Genomic DNA, 13,448 nt, shown 5'->3' with positions numbered 1-13,448 from the left:
GCTCACTCCCAGGTAAAGGATCGCGCTTTTGTTCTTCGCATGAAAATCAGTGGGGTTTAACAGTGCTTAACAGGGTTTCCTACACTGCTTCCCCAAAACTTGGTCTTAGGTTTAATGCTAATAATCGAGTACAGTGGCCCAGGCCAGCCTAGATGTGGGGAAGGGCACTCTATTTGCGCATGCCCACAGAGAGGGCTCTGAGTGCCACCTCTGGCACCCGTGCCATAGGTTCGCCACCACTGCTCTAGGAACAGCTGGAACACTCTGATTAAACCCACCACAGTGGGAGCTGTGCAGCCAACCCATGCCCACCTTGGCTCCCCTGCGGCTAGCTCAGCAGAGGGAACCACTGCTTTTAAAATCAAGAGTTGGCACCAGTGTCCCTTTTACTAGTCCTGAATGGAGCAATACCATTGTTTCCAGATCTAGCAAAAGATGCAAGCACAGGCCTTTTGCGACACAATAACAATTATTTTAGATTCAATATTTTGTCCAGCACAGCTAAGATCTTTCTCTCATGTCCTTTCATGCGTGGGGATGAGTAGGTGGAGATCAAGAACCTTTTAAATAAGTTGCTGTCATTTTCTGGGAAGGCCAAAGAGCAGACGTCAGGCCTCTCCACAGCAGGTCACAGCTATTTTTGAACCGCCCAGAAATCTTCTCCGGTGTTTTCCACCCAAATGACAGCCACCGAGACAAAAGGTAGCAGCAGGAACCACGTTCTCTTTTGATGCATACTGGTACTTGACAAGGACTTTCTGCTAGGAGATGAGAGGAATCCCAGAATCATAGAGTTGGAAGAGACCCCAAGGGCCATCCTGTCCAACCCCCTGCAATGCAGGAACACACCATCAAAGATCCTGGGCTCAATTTTAAAAAATCCATCTCATGTAGGACCCTCTTCTGCCAGAAGAGATGGGGGCGGGGGAGGGGGGGCATGGATAAAACTCTACCATTATTTCTAGTTAATAGTTCCTAATGCCAGCTGAAGCTGCTGAAGACGGCTGCTGGAAGTGCCCACAGTGAGGAATGGAGGTGTCGGGAGGTGCCATCAAGCTGCAGGGGACACGCGGCAACCCTGTAGGGCTTTCAAGGCGAGAGCCGTTCAGAGGTGGTTTGCCATGGCCTGCCTCTGTGGGCGCCCCTGGACTTCCTTGATGATCTCCCATTGAAGTACTAGCCAGGGCCAACCCTGTTTAGTTTCTGAGATCTGATGCAATTGGGCTAGTCTGGGCCATCCAAGGAGAAAGTCAAACTAATAATTCTGCACGTTTCCCTCGTCTCTGTGCGATATTTGGGTGTAGCCTCGCATGAGACTGATTCCCTAGCAGGGAGAGAGCACTGGAGGCTTGTGGCACTCGTGTAAGATCTATTTATTTGGAAATATGTGCAAGCTGAACAGCCGGGAGCAGGCTGAGGGAGACGGTTATCTTTTAAAGTTTCCCCCAAAGCGCTTGAAGCCCCTGGCAAGAGAGCCTTTTCTTGGCAGCCCCCTGCCAGCGCCCACCTCTTGATTCTCTGTTGCTGGTTCCATGCAGAACTGCCAGGCCGCTTCCTCCACCTCTCCGCAAGCAGCTTGGATGAATCCAGAGCTAATAGCCACCTGCCATCAAGAGCCATCGATGCTCATTCAAACGAGTGTCTCTCAGCTGTCAGCACCCAACAAAGAAATACCTTCAGCAATTATTAGCTAAACAGAAGCCCAGAGAAAAAGATAATCGCCTGGCTGGATGCAACATGATACTTTTCCTGTTGAAATTAGGAGGAAAGCACGTCACTGACTTGTGAGGTTTTGGTCACTTGGAGAAATGGTCCTTCTTCATCCCAGCTCCATCTCACAGTGGGGTTTGTGAGTCAAGGTGAGCAAAGGTGCTTTTCTCCAGGATAGGTGGAAGTCAGCCTCGTGCTACTTTTCCCACCACAGAGCAACATACATCCACCTAGAGAGCCAGCGTGGTGCAGTGATTAAGAGCAGGTGCACTCTAATCTGGAGAACCGGGTTTGATTCCCTGCTCTGCCACTTGGGCTGTGGAAGCTTATCTGGTGAACTTGATTAGCTGGTGCACTCCAACTCATGCCAGCTGGGTGACCTTGGGCTAGTCACAGTTCTTCAGAGCTCTCTCAGCCCCACCCACCTCACAGAGTGTTTGTTGTGAGGGGGGAAGAGAAAGGAGAGATTGTAAGTCCCTTTGAGTCTCCTTATAGGCGAGAGAGGGGGGGATATAAATACAACTCTTCTTCTGTGCAGAACCCTCCTCAGTGGTGGAAACTGGAACAGTTGGTCCTCTCCTGAGGAGCTGAGTGACATCTCAAACAGGTTTATTGCAGCTTTTACTCTTTCTCATGTGGCCAAAGCCCTCCACATCAGGTGTGAGCACAGAAGAAAGTCTCCTTTTGCTCATCTGGAGGTGGGAAAGGTTATGTCATAATCTTGTATGCTCATCTTGGAATGCTTGCTGAGAATTCACCAGGGCCAGTTCCACATTTGGGGGGGGGTGTGTCCTGGCCACTAAGTGCTGAGGGGTTCCCTCCCTTCCTCTGCCCCAGGGGTAGGGAACCTGCGGCTCTCCAGATGTTCAGGAACTACAATTCCCATCAGCCTCTGTCAGCAGCCCAGTGGCCAATGCTGGTGAGAAATGATGGGAGTCCCTAGACATCTGAGCTGGGAGTTCCTCTGCTGCCAGGGGTAGGGAACCTCGCGGCTCTCAGATGTTCAGGAACCTGATTCCCATGGCCTCTGTCCCAGCATGGCCAGTGGCCATGCTGGTGGCCTGATGGGAAGTGAATGGCTGAGACCCACCAGGATCTTCCACTGGCATCTCCCTTCCTGCCTACCACCTCCCTAAGTGGTTTTCTGCTGCCTGGTAGCCTTCGCATGTGCCCATTCTCCAACGGCGCAGTGTGGCATGTGGCTGGGGAGTGCCGTTGCTGTCACTGCCAAACACACCACTCATCTGCACCACCTGCACACCCACCCTCCAGTGGTGCTGGGTGGCTCACAGGGCAGGGAGCATGGATGGTGGAGGCTCAGACAGATGGGAGGGAAGACATTGGCAGATGGCAGGGCCGGCATGTGAGCCAGAGGTCAGAGGCAGTGGGCCCTGCCAAAAACTCTGCACTCTGGCAGCTGCCCCCGGCCAGAGTTTGCTGACGCCAGCCCCAGTATTCACCTGCCACTTTTGGCAATGCAGCCTCGACCCCTTACCCTGCAAAAGACCCTCATTTGTCAGGAATGCTAAGAAGAATGCCCTGCCTTCATTTGCCAGCCTTTGCTTCGTCTGGATCAGCCTTATGCCACATCGAGGTGAGGGTGCCTGAAATAACACGCACGAAGGGAATGTTGCCTAGAGTTCCTCCACTGGGCGCCTGTTGACTAGTAGGACAGCCAGCCCCAGAGATTGCAACCAGAGCAAGCAATGTGCTTTGGGGACATTTTGTCCGCTGCCTCAGGCTCTGGCTGGCTCGGTGGATGAGTTGCGTCTGTTTTGAGATGTTTACTTTGGAGGCAAAATTGTTAATTAAATTGTATTTATACTGGTCATATTAACACATGAGTGCATTACATTCTCTGCTTCAGGATCACTTAAATAAAACTCTTTTAATGCTGATGGAATACTTTTTCCATTTAAAATAAAAAAATGAAGGAAAACCACTGAAATCCAGACCAGTGCCCTTGCTGAGATGACAGTTTGCCAGGTCGGTGGTTGTTCCTTGGAATGATTTCAGAGGAGACTGGAGCAAAATCTGCAGCCTTGCGCGGTAACTGGGCATCTCTAGCTCCCAGCGAAATAGACAGGGCCTGAGGATTCATTTGTTCTTAAATCTGTATTTTACTCATATACTATAGGAATACATAATACAGTTCCACTGTACACATTGCCAGCTATGAGAATGAACGAAAAGCATTTTCATCTTTAATACCTAAACATATCTCAGCCTGGGCAGGAGACGCTTCAGAATCGAACTCACCCTCATGTTTCGGTTGCTCTTTTCTTTGTTCTTCACAGTTGCTTTCGGAGAGCCAGACCAACATGGCAAGGCTGGTCAGCTCCGTCAGTGATATTCTGGACACCTTGCAGAAGGACCGCAGCGTGATCCGGCCTCGCGTCAAGGCTGATCTTCAGAAAGCCCCGACCAGAAGTGCCCGGCCAAAGGGATGTGCCAATGGTGAGAGAGAGGCCTCCTCCTTCACAGGAAAAATCAGCAGAGAAGACATTACTCGTTTCATACAGCCCGCCAATTCCATAGAACAAGAGCCTCTAACTTTTTGGGGACTGCAGGCATAGTCTTCCCATTCACCTGCTGGGGGCAAGGAATTTCCCACTGCTGGCAGGCACTTCCCAGCCACCACTCCACTTGCTGGCAGGGGGGGAAATGTAGGGAAGAGGGGGGGGATGTCAGTAGCATTGTGACATCCTGATGTCACTGCCAATGCTCCTGGAAGTGACATCACAGTATTGTTGGGGCTCTATGCCATCACGTCAAAATTCTGTGGGTTAACCATAGAGTTTTGTCCAGATGCCAACGCTGAAAGCGACAGTGTGATGTCACTTCTGGGAACACAGGGAGTGATATTTATTTGTTTGGGTGCTGTGTGGTTTCCATCCTCTGAAGATGCCAGCCACAGATGCAGGCGAAACGTCAGGAGAGAATGCTGCTAGAACACGGCCATACAGCCCGGAAACCACACAGCACCCAAGTGATTCTGGCCGGGAAAGCCTTCAACAATACATTTATTTGTTTGTTTGTTTGTTTGAATTTATATTCCACCCTATCACTGTAGGGCTCAGGGCGGGTTACAACATAAAACAATCAATAAAATCATTTAAAAGAACAATACAAATATTAAAACAATAAACTCCGGCATCCAATGAATAGAATTCAGAAGGCTGTAGGTAATACAATCCCCACTCACCACTCCACTCACCCTCCCACCCACTTGGAGACCGAAAGGAGATGATCTGACATGATTCAAACCGGCTGGCTAGTTGGAAAAGCCTGGTGGAACAGCCAGGCCTTGCAGGCCCTGTGGAACTGTGTTAGCTCCCGCAGGGCTCTCACGTCACTCGGAAGCTTGTTCCACCAGGCTGGAGCCAGGGCGGAAAAGGCTGTGGCTCCTGTTGATGCCAGCCGAATGACTCTCGGCCTGCGGATCGCCAAAAGGTTTCCCTCCAATGACCGGAGGGGCCTTTGAGGGCAATATCAGCACATTGCCAGTGACATTCCTCTGCTGTTTACCCTGGCAACTCTATGCAGGCATTTTTGGAATTTTAGAAGGGGGGGCAAGCACCACCCCAAAATGGCTGCTACAGGAAGTGAAGCCAAACCTTAAACATCTGCCTCCCGAAGCAGAGCAAGTGGAATGCCTCCCGCCTCCCACCCCCTGGGGAAGGAAATGCGGGAACCACACGCTGACTGAGGAAATCGCCATTGCTTACTAGTGTTCCTCATTCTCCTTTCATTTGAATGAGGCCAGCCAATAATAATAATAATAATAATAATAATAATAATAATAATAATAATAATAATAATAATAATAATAATAATAATAATAAATAGTTTGGATTTATATCCCCCCTTTCTCTCCTGCAGGAGACTCAAAGGGGCTTACAATCTCCTTGCCCTTCCCCCCTCACAACAAACACCCTGTGAGGTAGGTGGGGCTGAGAGAGCTCCGAGAAGCTGTGACTAGCCCAAGGTCACCCAGCTGGCGTGTGTGGGAGTGCCCAGGCTAATCTGAATTCCCCAGATAAGCCTCCAGAGCTCAGGCGGCAGAGCTGGGAATCAAACCCGGTTCCTCCAGATTAGATACACGAGCTCTTAACCTCCTACGCCACAAGCCCAGCCCACAAAAGGCTCCTCCCCCTTTCAAAAAAGCAGAGCAGGTGCCATGGCACCCTGTTGAGTAATCCTGCCATGGCAGGTGGCTTACTCATTCGAGGTTTGGGTGGACTGGAACATTGTGCAAATAGCTTTGGTTTGTCCTCTGACATTCAACTGTGAGGGAATCCTTTTACTATAGACTGACCCCAAGCAGGTGAGCTCTTAGATCAGGGTGGCCAACTCTACCTTAGGAAATACTTGGAAGTTTGAGAGTGGTGCCAGAGAAAAGCAGAGTGTGGGAAAGGAATGTCATTCCATAGACGCCACCCTCAAAAGCTGCCGTTTCCTCCAGGGGAATTGTGGGGTTTCCCAGGTGCCTACTAATGTGGGGAAATCTCTCAGCACTTCTTGTCTTTGCTCACTGACACTTAGACATTTGGTGGGTGGAAGCCAGCTGTCCAAAAGGGGAGGGTGGTCCATGTCCCTGTGTGATGACGTCACTTCCAGTGCAGTGCGGAAGCACCAGCATCGCACAAGAGGTACGCTCTAACACAATCCTCAAAAATCTGTTCAAACCAAGGAGTTCTGGGGCAAGTGCCAGAGCATCCCTCCAGCGCAATGTGGAGGCCTCTGCATTGCACCAGAAGTGATGTCGTCACACAGGGACTTTGGGCCTTTCCCCACTTACCTTCTGCTGCGCGCTACTCTCCCCAAATAGCGCAGGGTCCCGTGGTACTCCCCACTACAGGGGCGGTGACAACACAGCCGCCCCGAAGTTGCCACTCTCGCGCCCCCTTCGCGCGCGTCATTCCTGGCGCTCTTCAAAACGGTGCCTTTTGATGACCCCGCACAGAGCGCCGGGTCGTGGGGAAGCCCGGGCGCGCGCCAGAAATGACGCGCGCTGAGAGTAGCACGCAGCAAAGGGGAAACAACCAAAGTGGGGAAACAGCCATGGACCGCTGCCCCCTGTACCCGCCTCCCAAAACCTCCCGCTGACCTGGCAATCCATCAAACTGATCACCAAACTGAATAGTCAGAAGAGCGGTTTTAATTCCAGAAGACCCGCAGGCCCACCTGGAGGTTGGGGGACCTATTAGAGAGAGAAGTGAACATAATTCAGCAAGGCCAGGAGGAAGCGGCACCCGTTCCCTTCACTGCACTATTTCTGCTGCCGTCTCGCTCAGAGCCAGAGTCATGCAAGGACTGCTCTTGCCCAGACCCTCAGATGAAGTGGAGTGGAGGGTGTTTTGGTTGAGGCAGTCAATTATCGCAGGCGAGAGAGCCCAAGCGCAAGAGCTTCAACAGGGAGAGTTGTAATTTAGACCAGTAATTAGTCTTGCTCTGCATCTCCCTCTCTGCAAACCCCTTCCCCGCTGCCCTGCAGGCTCCCGGCCCCGGGACTGCTTTGACATCTACGCGAGCGGACAACAAGAGGACGGCGTCTATTCAGTCTTCCCCACTCACTATCCCGAAGGCTTCCAGGTCTACTGTGACATGACGACCGACAGCGGAGGATGGGCGGTAAGGGCTCGTTGCCTGCTCGACGTGCTCGTTTCGGGAAGAAGCCCAAAGGCGTCGCCAGCTCCGCAGGCTGGTCGAAACATGCGACTTTCTGTCAAGGTTGAAGCAAAAGGCAGAGGCAGGAAACGGGCCGAGACCCGAGAGCTCCCGGAGTGCCTAAGAAGGGGAAGGGGGATGCTGGCATCCTCTGCAGACTGGTGGGTGGGGCCCGCTGGGTCATGGAGGCGGCGTGCCAGATAAAAGGACGGCATCAGCTGGCACCAGGGGAAACTCTGGGCCGCCCTTTTGCGATTTCCAAGCAAAACGGTAAAATAATGCTCTTTCTGTGCCACTAGTACATATAGGGTTGCTCGCATCCAGATGTTGCCTGGGGTCAGAAGCGTACTGGCATGAAATGGCACCTGGGGGCAAGGCCTTGTTTTTGCACCCCCCTGGCCTCCAATAGAGATGGGGCGCCCCACAGCTTGATCATGTGATCAAATGGGTGGCACTTGGGGACATGAGATACCCCATGTTCCTGTGGGTGGTAGGCCCCTGCCTGGTGTTCTTCCACAGTTATCGCTGATCTCCACATGGCAAAGATCCGTTCCCCCTGGGGGTCATGGCTGCTTCGGAAGGTGGGAGCTGGGGCGTTCTGCCCTTCCCTCCTCACACCCGGCCTTCTCCTGGCCCCATCCCCAAAGCTCCAGGAATTTCCCAACCTGGAATTGGCAATCCTAATTGCAGACTGAATGCCGGAGAGTCTGGATCGGCCCCTTCTGGCTGATCCCGGTGGGCCCATTGCAGATCTCAGCACTCAGCCATTTCCCTTTGAGCAGGAAGCACAACAGACCGCCGAAACCCAAAGGCCAACATGACAGTTGTTTATTGTTAGGTTAGAAGATGTGTTTATTTGGTGCTGCTAAAAATATAGCATGTCTAGAGAGTTTGATGAGAAATGGGAGTTTTTCCCAGAAATTTTGAAAAGCAAATGTGTCCGGGGCCACCACTGAAGGGGAACGGAGCAACTTCCCCAGAGACCTAGAAGCTCGGGAGGCGGGGGAGCTCAGGGATGAGCCACAGTGCTCAACCCTTGGCTGTGGACTTGCTGACCCAGGACCTGACTACCCCTTCTGGCAGCCGCAGAAATGCAGCGTAAGCATTTTTAACTGCTAACCCTGGCCTTTGACCCTGGCTTTTCTGCCTTACAATCTAAAACAGGCATTGCTATTCCTTTGTCCAAAACAAGCAGTACTATTTGTCCCACAAGGGCACCTGCTAAACCCAGCCCACGCACCCCCACCCCCACCCCCCCGCAGTCACACAGGCTGCCAGACGAGTTGAACTGGTCTAGCAATGCCCACCTAGAAGAGGAAGGCAGCTGGACCCAGAAGCGGCAGGAGAGAGGCCCCGTCCAGCAGGGCTCCTGGGGAATAGCCCAGGAGGCCAAGGGAGCACTGACCCCATCCTCGTGAAAGGCAGGAGAAGACCTTCCTGGAATGCTAAAGGCAGAGGGGGGGAGAGTTGGGAGGAAGAAGGGGTCTGGAGAAAAGGGCAAGAGAGAAAAGATTGGCCAATGCCCAGGGCAGGCGAGCACTAAAGGAGCCCGGTCCCGTTGTCTGGTCCATTACGAGGTTGCCCCAGGAGGGGAAAGGAGCCCAGACAGCACAGAGTGGGCCGTGGGGGCCCTGAGGGTGGGGCCTGGCCAATTAAAATCAGCTCTGGGTTTGGTTTCATCTCTGGGGCTTAGAATTAGCTTATGTTACACACAAGCCTGTCTTGGCATTATTGTGCAGATATAATACACAGACATTGTAAAAAATCGTCTGGGAAAGCTATCAGCGCAAATGAAAATGCAAAATAATAACAGATTTTATTATTCAGAGTCCACATAAATGTATGATTTGTGGACACAATTATAATTTCCCAGATGCCAGCAGTTTAACAGGTTGTCAGTATTACCTATTCAAACTTGGGGCCAGTAAAGAATTGCAGAAGGGGGGGAAATGTAGAAATCCCGCCCTCGCAAGCCCCCCCGCCACCCCCTGCTCATCCTCTACGTTTCCAGGGCATAAGCAGACCAAACTCTCTTCTTCCTTTACCTGATTCTCAGGTAGTCTCAACATTTCTCCCCTTCAGACCATTTGTGTTTCCTTTCTATTCCTTTTGTTAACTGATGAAGTCAGTGTTTGCTGCAAAATGGGGGCCTTTTTCCAAGTGGCTGATTGGATAACTTTTATCATCCACACAAGGGCAAGCCACTTTACAACTGCATAGGGATGTGTACCATTTTTTTCTTGTGTTGTTCAAGTTAATAGACCCAGACGTTTTTTTAAAAAGCCAATTCCTGTACCAATATGGGGGGAGGATTGGTTTTTTGAAAAAGGGGGGGGTGTTGAACCCCAAAACCGAAAAATTGCACATCGTCTCCAAACTCCATGTGGGTCCCCGAGGCAGCAGGTGGCTCTGTGAGGCTGCTGCTTCTGAGACTCAGCCAGCAGGTGAGTGAGGGGAAGAGGGGGTCCCCCCCCTTTTTTAATGGCAACGGAGCCAAAGCATCCCAAAAAGGCTGGGGAAAATGAGCATTATTCAGGATCTGCTTTTCGGCTCCCTCAAATCACCACCATTTTGAGGGGGAGAAAAAGCTCCTGAAAAACACGGATAAGATTTTTTTGGGGGGGGGTTGCCTCAGCTTTGCCAAATGCATACCCCTCCTATTATGTGTAATGGTCTCTAAAATCGATTCCTTGCATTTGGCAATTCTGTAGGACTGCCGAGTACCTCCAGCTGGCTCTATCTGCCAGGGATACAACATTGGTCTTACCTGTGAAGGAGACTTCCCCATTGAGCAATTGAAGACATCTTGGGTTCTTGCTTGATCTCCATTTAGGAAGGCAGGGGTTAATAAAAAATATTTTCCAGGCTCCTCCGCTTCCTATAGGTCCGCCTCCTCTCTCTCTCTCTCTCTCTCTCCAGTTCTGGTTCCTCCAGAAAGTAGTGGTCAGTTGAGTAGAGAAGACTATGACAATATTAATATGGAGAAAAAATTCCCGGAAGAACAACTTCCCATGACAACGGGGAATAAAAACTAGTCCAGGAAGAACTTCAAACAGTGAATGGGAATACTGAAGGGACCTATCACAAACAACGGAGGATTAATTCCTTGAAAGGAACAGCAATGAACTGTATCTCTACATCTAACAATGTAACTAAATGGTATTTTCTGGAGAGGATGGATGACCAGATCAGGAGGGCAGATGTCCTCAATTGCTCAATGGAGAAGTCTTCTTCACAGGTAAGACCAATGTTGTTTCTCCATTGAGCAAGAGGACATCTTGGGTGACCTCCCCTAGCAGTGTCACAGTATTCTAAAGGGTGGGGTTGAAATCCTCTCCTATGATGTGCTGCAGCACCCTCCGGCCGTAATCTGCATCGGCCACACTGTAAACATTCAGTCTGTAGTGATGAACAAACGTGGAAAGAAAAGACCACGTCGCTGCTCTGCATATTTCAGCCACGGGCACATTATTATTGAAGGCTGCGTTTGTGGAAGCATTACGTACAGAGTGTGCCGTGATTCCGACTGGAACTGTCAATTTTTGCACCCTATATGCCTCGGCTATGCATTCTCTCAGACATTTACTAATGGAGGGTGAGGACAATTTTTGACCTCTATTGTGATTGGCGATTGAGATAAACAAGGCCTCTGATTGTCTAAACTCTTGGGTCCTAATCAGGAAGGCTTTTAAGGTTCTCCTGACGTCAAGTTTATGCCAATATGCCTCCTTAGGGTGTTTTGGGTCAGGACGAAAGGTAGGTAGAAAAATCTCCTGTCGTCTGTGAAAGGTAGAGTTAATTTTGGGAACGAACGCAGGATCTGTACGCAATACTACTTTATCCTTATGGAATACACATAGTGGTGGCTTGATGGAAAGGGCTGCTAGTTCCGACACCCTTCTGGCGGAAGTGATGGCAACTAAGAAAATAACTTTCATTCGAAGGTGTTTTAACAAAATATCCATAATAGGCTCCAAAGGGGTTGCAGTAAGGGCATGTAACACTGTATGCAATCTCCACATTGGGAAATGATGATTGACTGGCCTATCCTTCAGAGTAGCCCCCCTAAGAAACCTGATAATGTGGGGATGAGAGGTAGGTGCAAAACCCTCCAACCCAGGGAGTATTGAGGTCAGTGCCGCCACCTGTCTGCGAAGGGTATTAGCTCTAAGGCCAGTTTCTAAACCATCCTGTAGGAAGGCTAGTATGTCACTAATCTTAGGGTCTGTGGGGGAAACCTTCTTCCTCCAACACCATCGAACAAAGGCCTTCCACGTGATGTTATAGATTCTCTTCGTGGAGGGCTTTCTAGAGGCCAAGATGGTGTTCAACTTGGCTGTAGAGTACCCTCTGGAAACTAATTGCCATCTTTCAATCTCCAAGCGGTTAAGTTCAATTGCTCTGGGTTTGGGTGACAAATGGGACCCTGACTGAGCAAGTCCTGGTGAGATGGGAGACGTTGAGGCTCGCGTATGCCACATCCGCACCGTGAACCACGGGTGTCTGGGCCACCAGGGAGCCACAAGGATGACGTCTGCCCGTTCCTCCCTGATCTTTCGCAGTAGTCTGGGAATCATGGGAAAAGGAGGAAAGGCATAAAGAATTTTGGGAGGCCACTTGGAGGATAAGGGATCCGTATTCTCCGCCTCCGGATGGTGGAAGTGTGGCATGAATCTGGGAAGCTGTTTGCTCTGATTAGAGGTAAAGAGATCCAGTATTGGAGTTCCTAAGTTTTGAGACATCAATTGAAAGATCTCCTCCTTCAAACACCACTCTCTCCGCTCTGCCTGCTCAGCCAATCCGTTTGAATGTTCAGATTGCCCCAGATATGTTTGGCTCGGATGGAGGATAGATGTGTTTCTGCCCATTGAAACAGTAGAGTAGCTTCCCTGTGGAGGGCTGTCGATCTGGAACCTCCTTGTTTGTTTAGGTATGACTTGGCTGTTGTATTGTCCGTCCGTACAATAGCATGGGTTCCCATTAACAGATGCTGAAAACGTATGAGGGCTAGTCGAATCGCTCTTAGTTCCAAAACATTGATGTGAAGTCGAGCCTCCGTTGCTGACCAGGTCCCTTAGACCGGGATACCCTCTAGCATAGCCCCCCAGCCCTGAAAATTGGAATCTGAGAACATCTGTTTGGTGGAAAATATCCAGAAGGTTTTTCCGATGCTCAGATTGGTCATTCTGGTCCACCACAGAAGACTGATCTTGATTGATCTCGGAACCACAACTTGTTTTTGGATTCTGTTGGAGATGATTTCCTGAAAAGGTAGTAGGAACCTCTGAAGTGGTCTGGATCTGAATCTTCCCCACTGAATCGCTTAGGAGTAAGCTACCAGCAAACCTATCAAAGTGGCGAGGGTCAGTACAGAACACCTGTCCCTGCTGAGAATCTGATGTATTTTTTACCTCAAAGTCTGTTGTTTCTGTAATGGAAGCAGAATCTTGCAAGACTTGGTATCTATGACGAAACCCAGGTGTTCCAGTCTCTGAGACGGATTTAAGGAACTATTTTCCCTGTTGATTATAAATCCATGTTTCTCTAGGAATAGTGTGGTCTCCTGACAGTCCAATAATGCTTGATCCCGAGAATTCGATCGGATCTGTATGTCGTCCAGATAAGGGTGTACTCTGATGTTCCTCTCCCTGAGTAAGACCACCAGATTGATGAGTAACTTGGTGAACACCCTTGGGGCAGTGCACAGACCAAACGGAAGAGCCCTGAATTGAAAATGATCTTTTCCTATGCCAAATCTGAAGAATTTTCAGTGACTTTAGAATATGGGGACATGTAGGTAAGCCTCGAAGAGATTGATCGAGGTGAGAAATTCTTCGGGCTGTAGGGAGTCCGTGATGGAATGCAGGGTTTTCATTCTGAAAAGTCTCAGTTTGACAAATTGATTGACGTATTTTAGGTCTAAAATTGGGCGCCATTCCCCGTTTTTCTTGGACACTGTGAACAGGATAGAGTAGACTCCCTGCTCCCTCTGTTCCATTGGAACGCACTCTACAGCTTCTATCTCTATTAGATGTGAGATAGCTTTCAGTTTTCTGAACCTCTTTTCT

General features: G+C 50.1%; 1 protein-coding gene across 1 annotated transcript in view; it reads left to right on the top strand.

Moving 5' to 3' along the window:
- FIBCD1 (fibrinogen C domain containing 1) overlaps positions 1-13,448 on the top strand; it is a 127,718-nt gene that overhangs the window by 78,216 nt on the left and 36,054 nt on the right. The window contains exons 3-4 of the mRNA XM_048512970.1: positions 4,008-4,167; positions 7,208-7,344. Coding sequence (XP_048368927.1) covers positions 4,008-4,167; positions 7,208-7,344 — 297 coding nt within the window. The remainder of the gene's footprint in view (positions 1-4,007; positions 4,168-7,207; positions 7,345-13,448) is intronic.

The sequence above is a fragment of the Sphaerodactylus townsendi genome, linkage group LG12 (assembly GCF_021028975.2).
Source record: "Sphaerodactylus townsendi isolate TG3544 linkage group LG12, MPM_Stown_v2.3, whole genome shotgun sequence".
NCBI classification, from domain to species: Eukaryota; Metazoa; Chordata; class Lepidosauria; order Squamata; family Sphaerodactylidae; genus Sphaerodactylus; species Sphaerodactylus townsendi.
The sequence above is the reverse complement of the archived record's forward strand: the minus strand, read 5'-3'. Positions and strand labels throughout refer to the sequence as shown.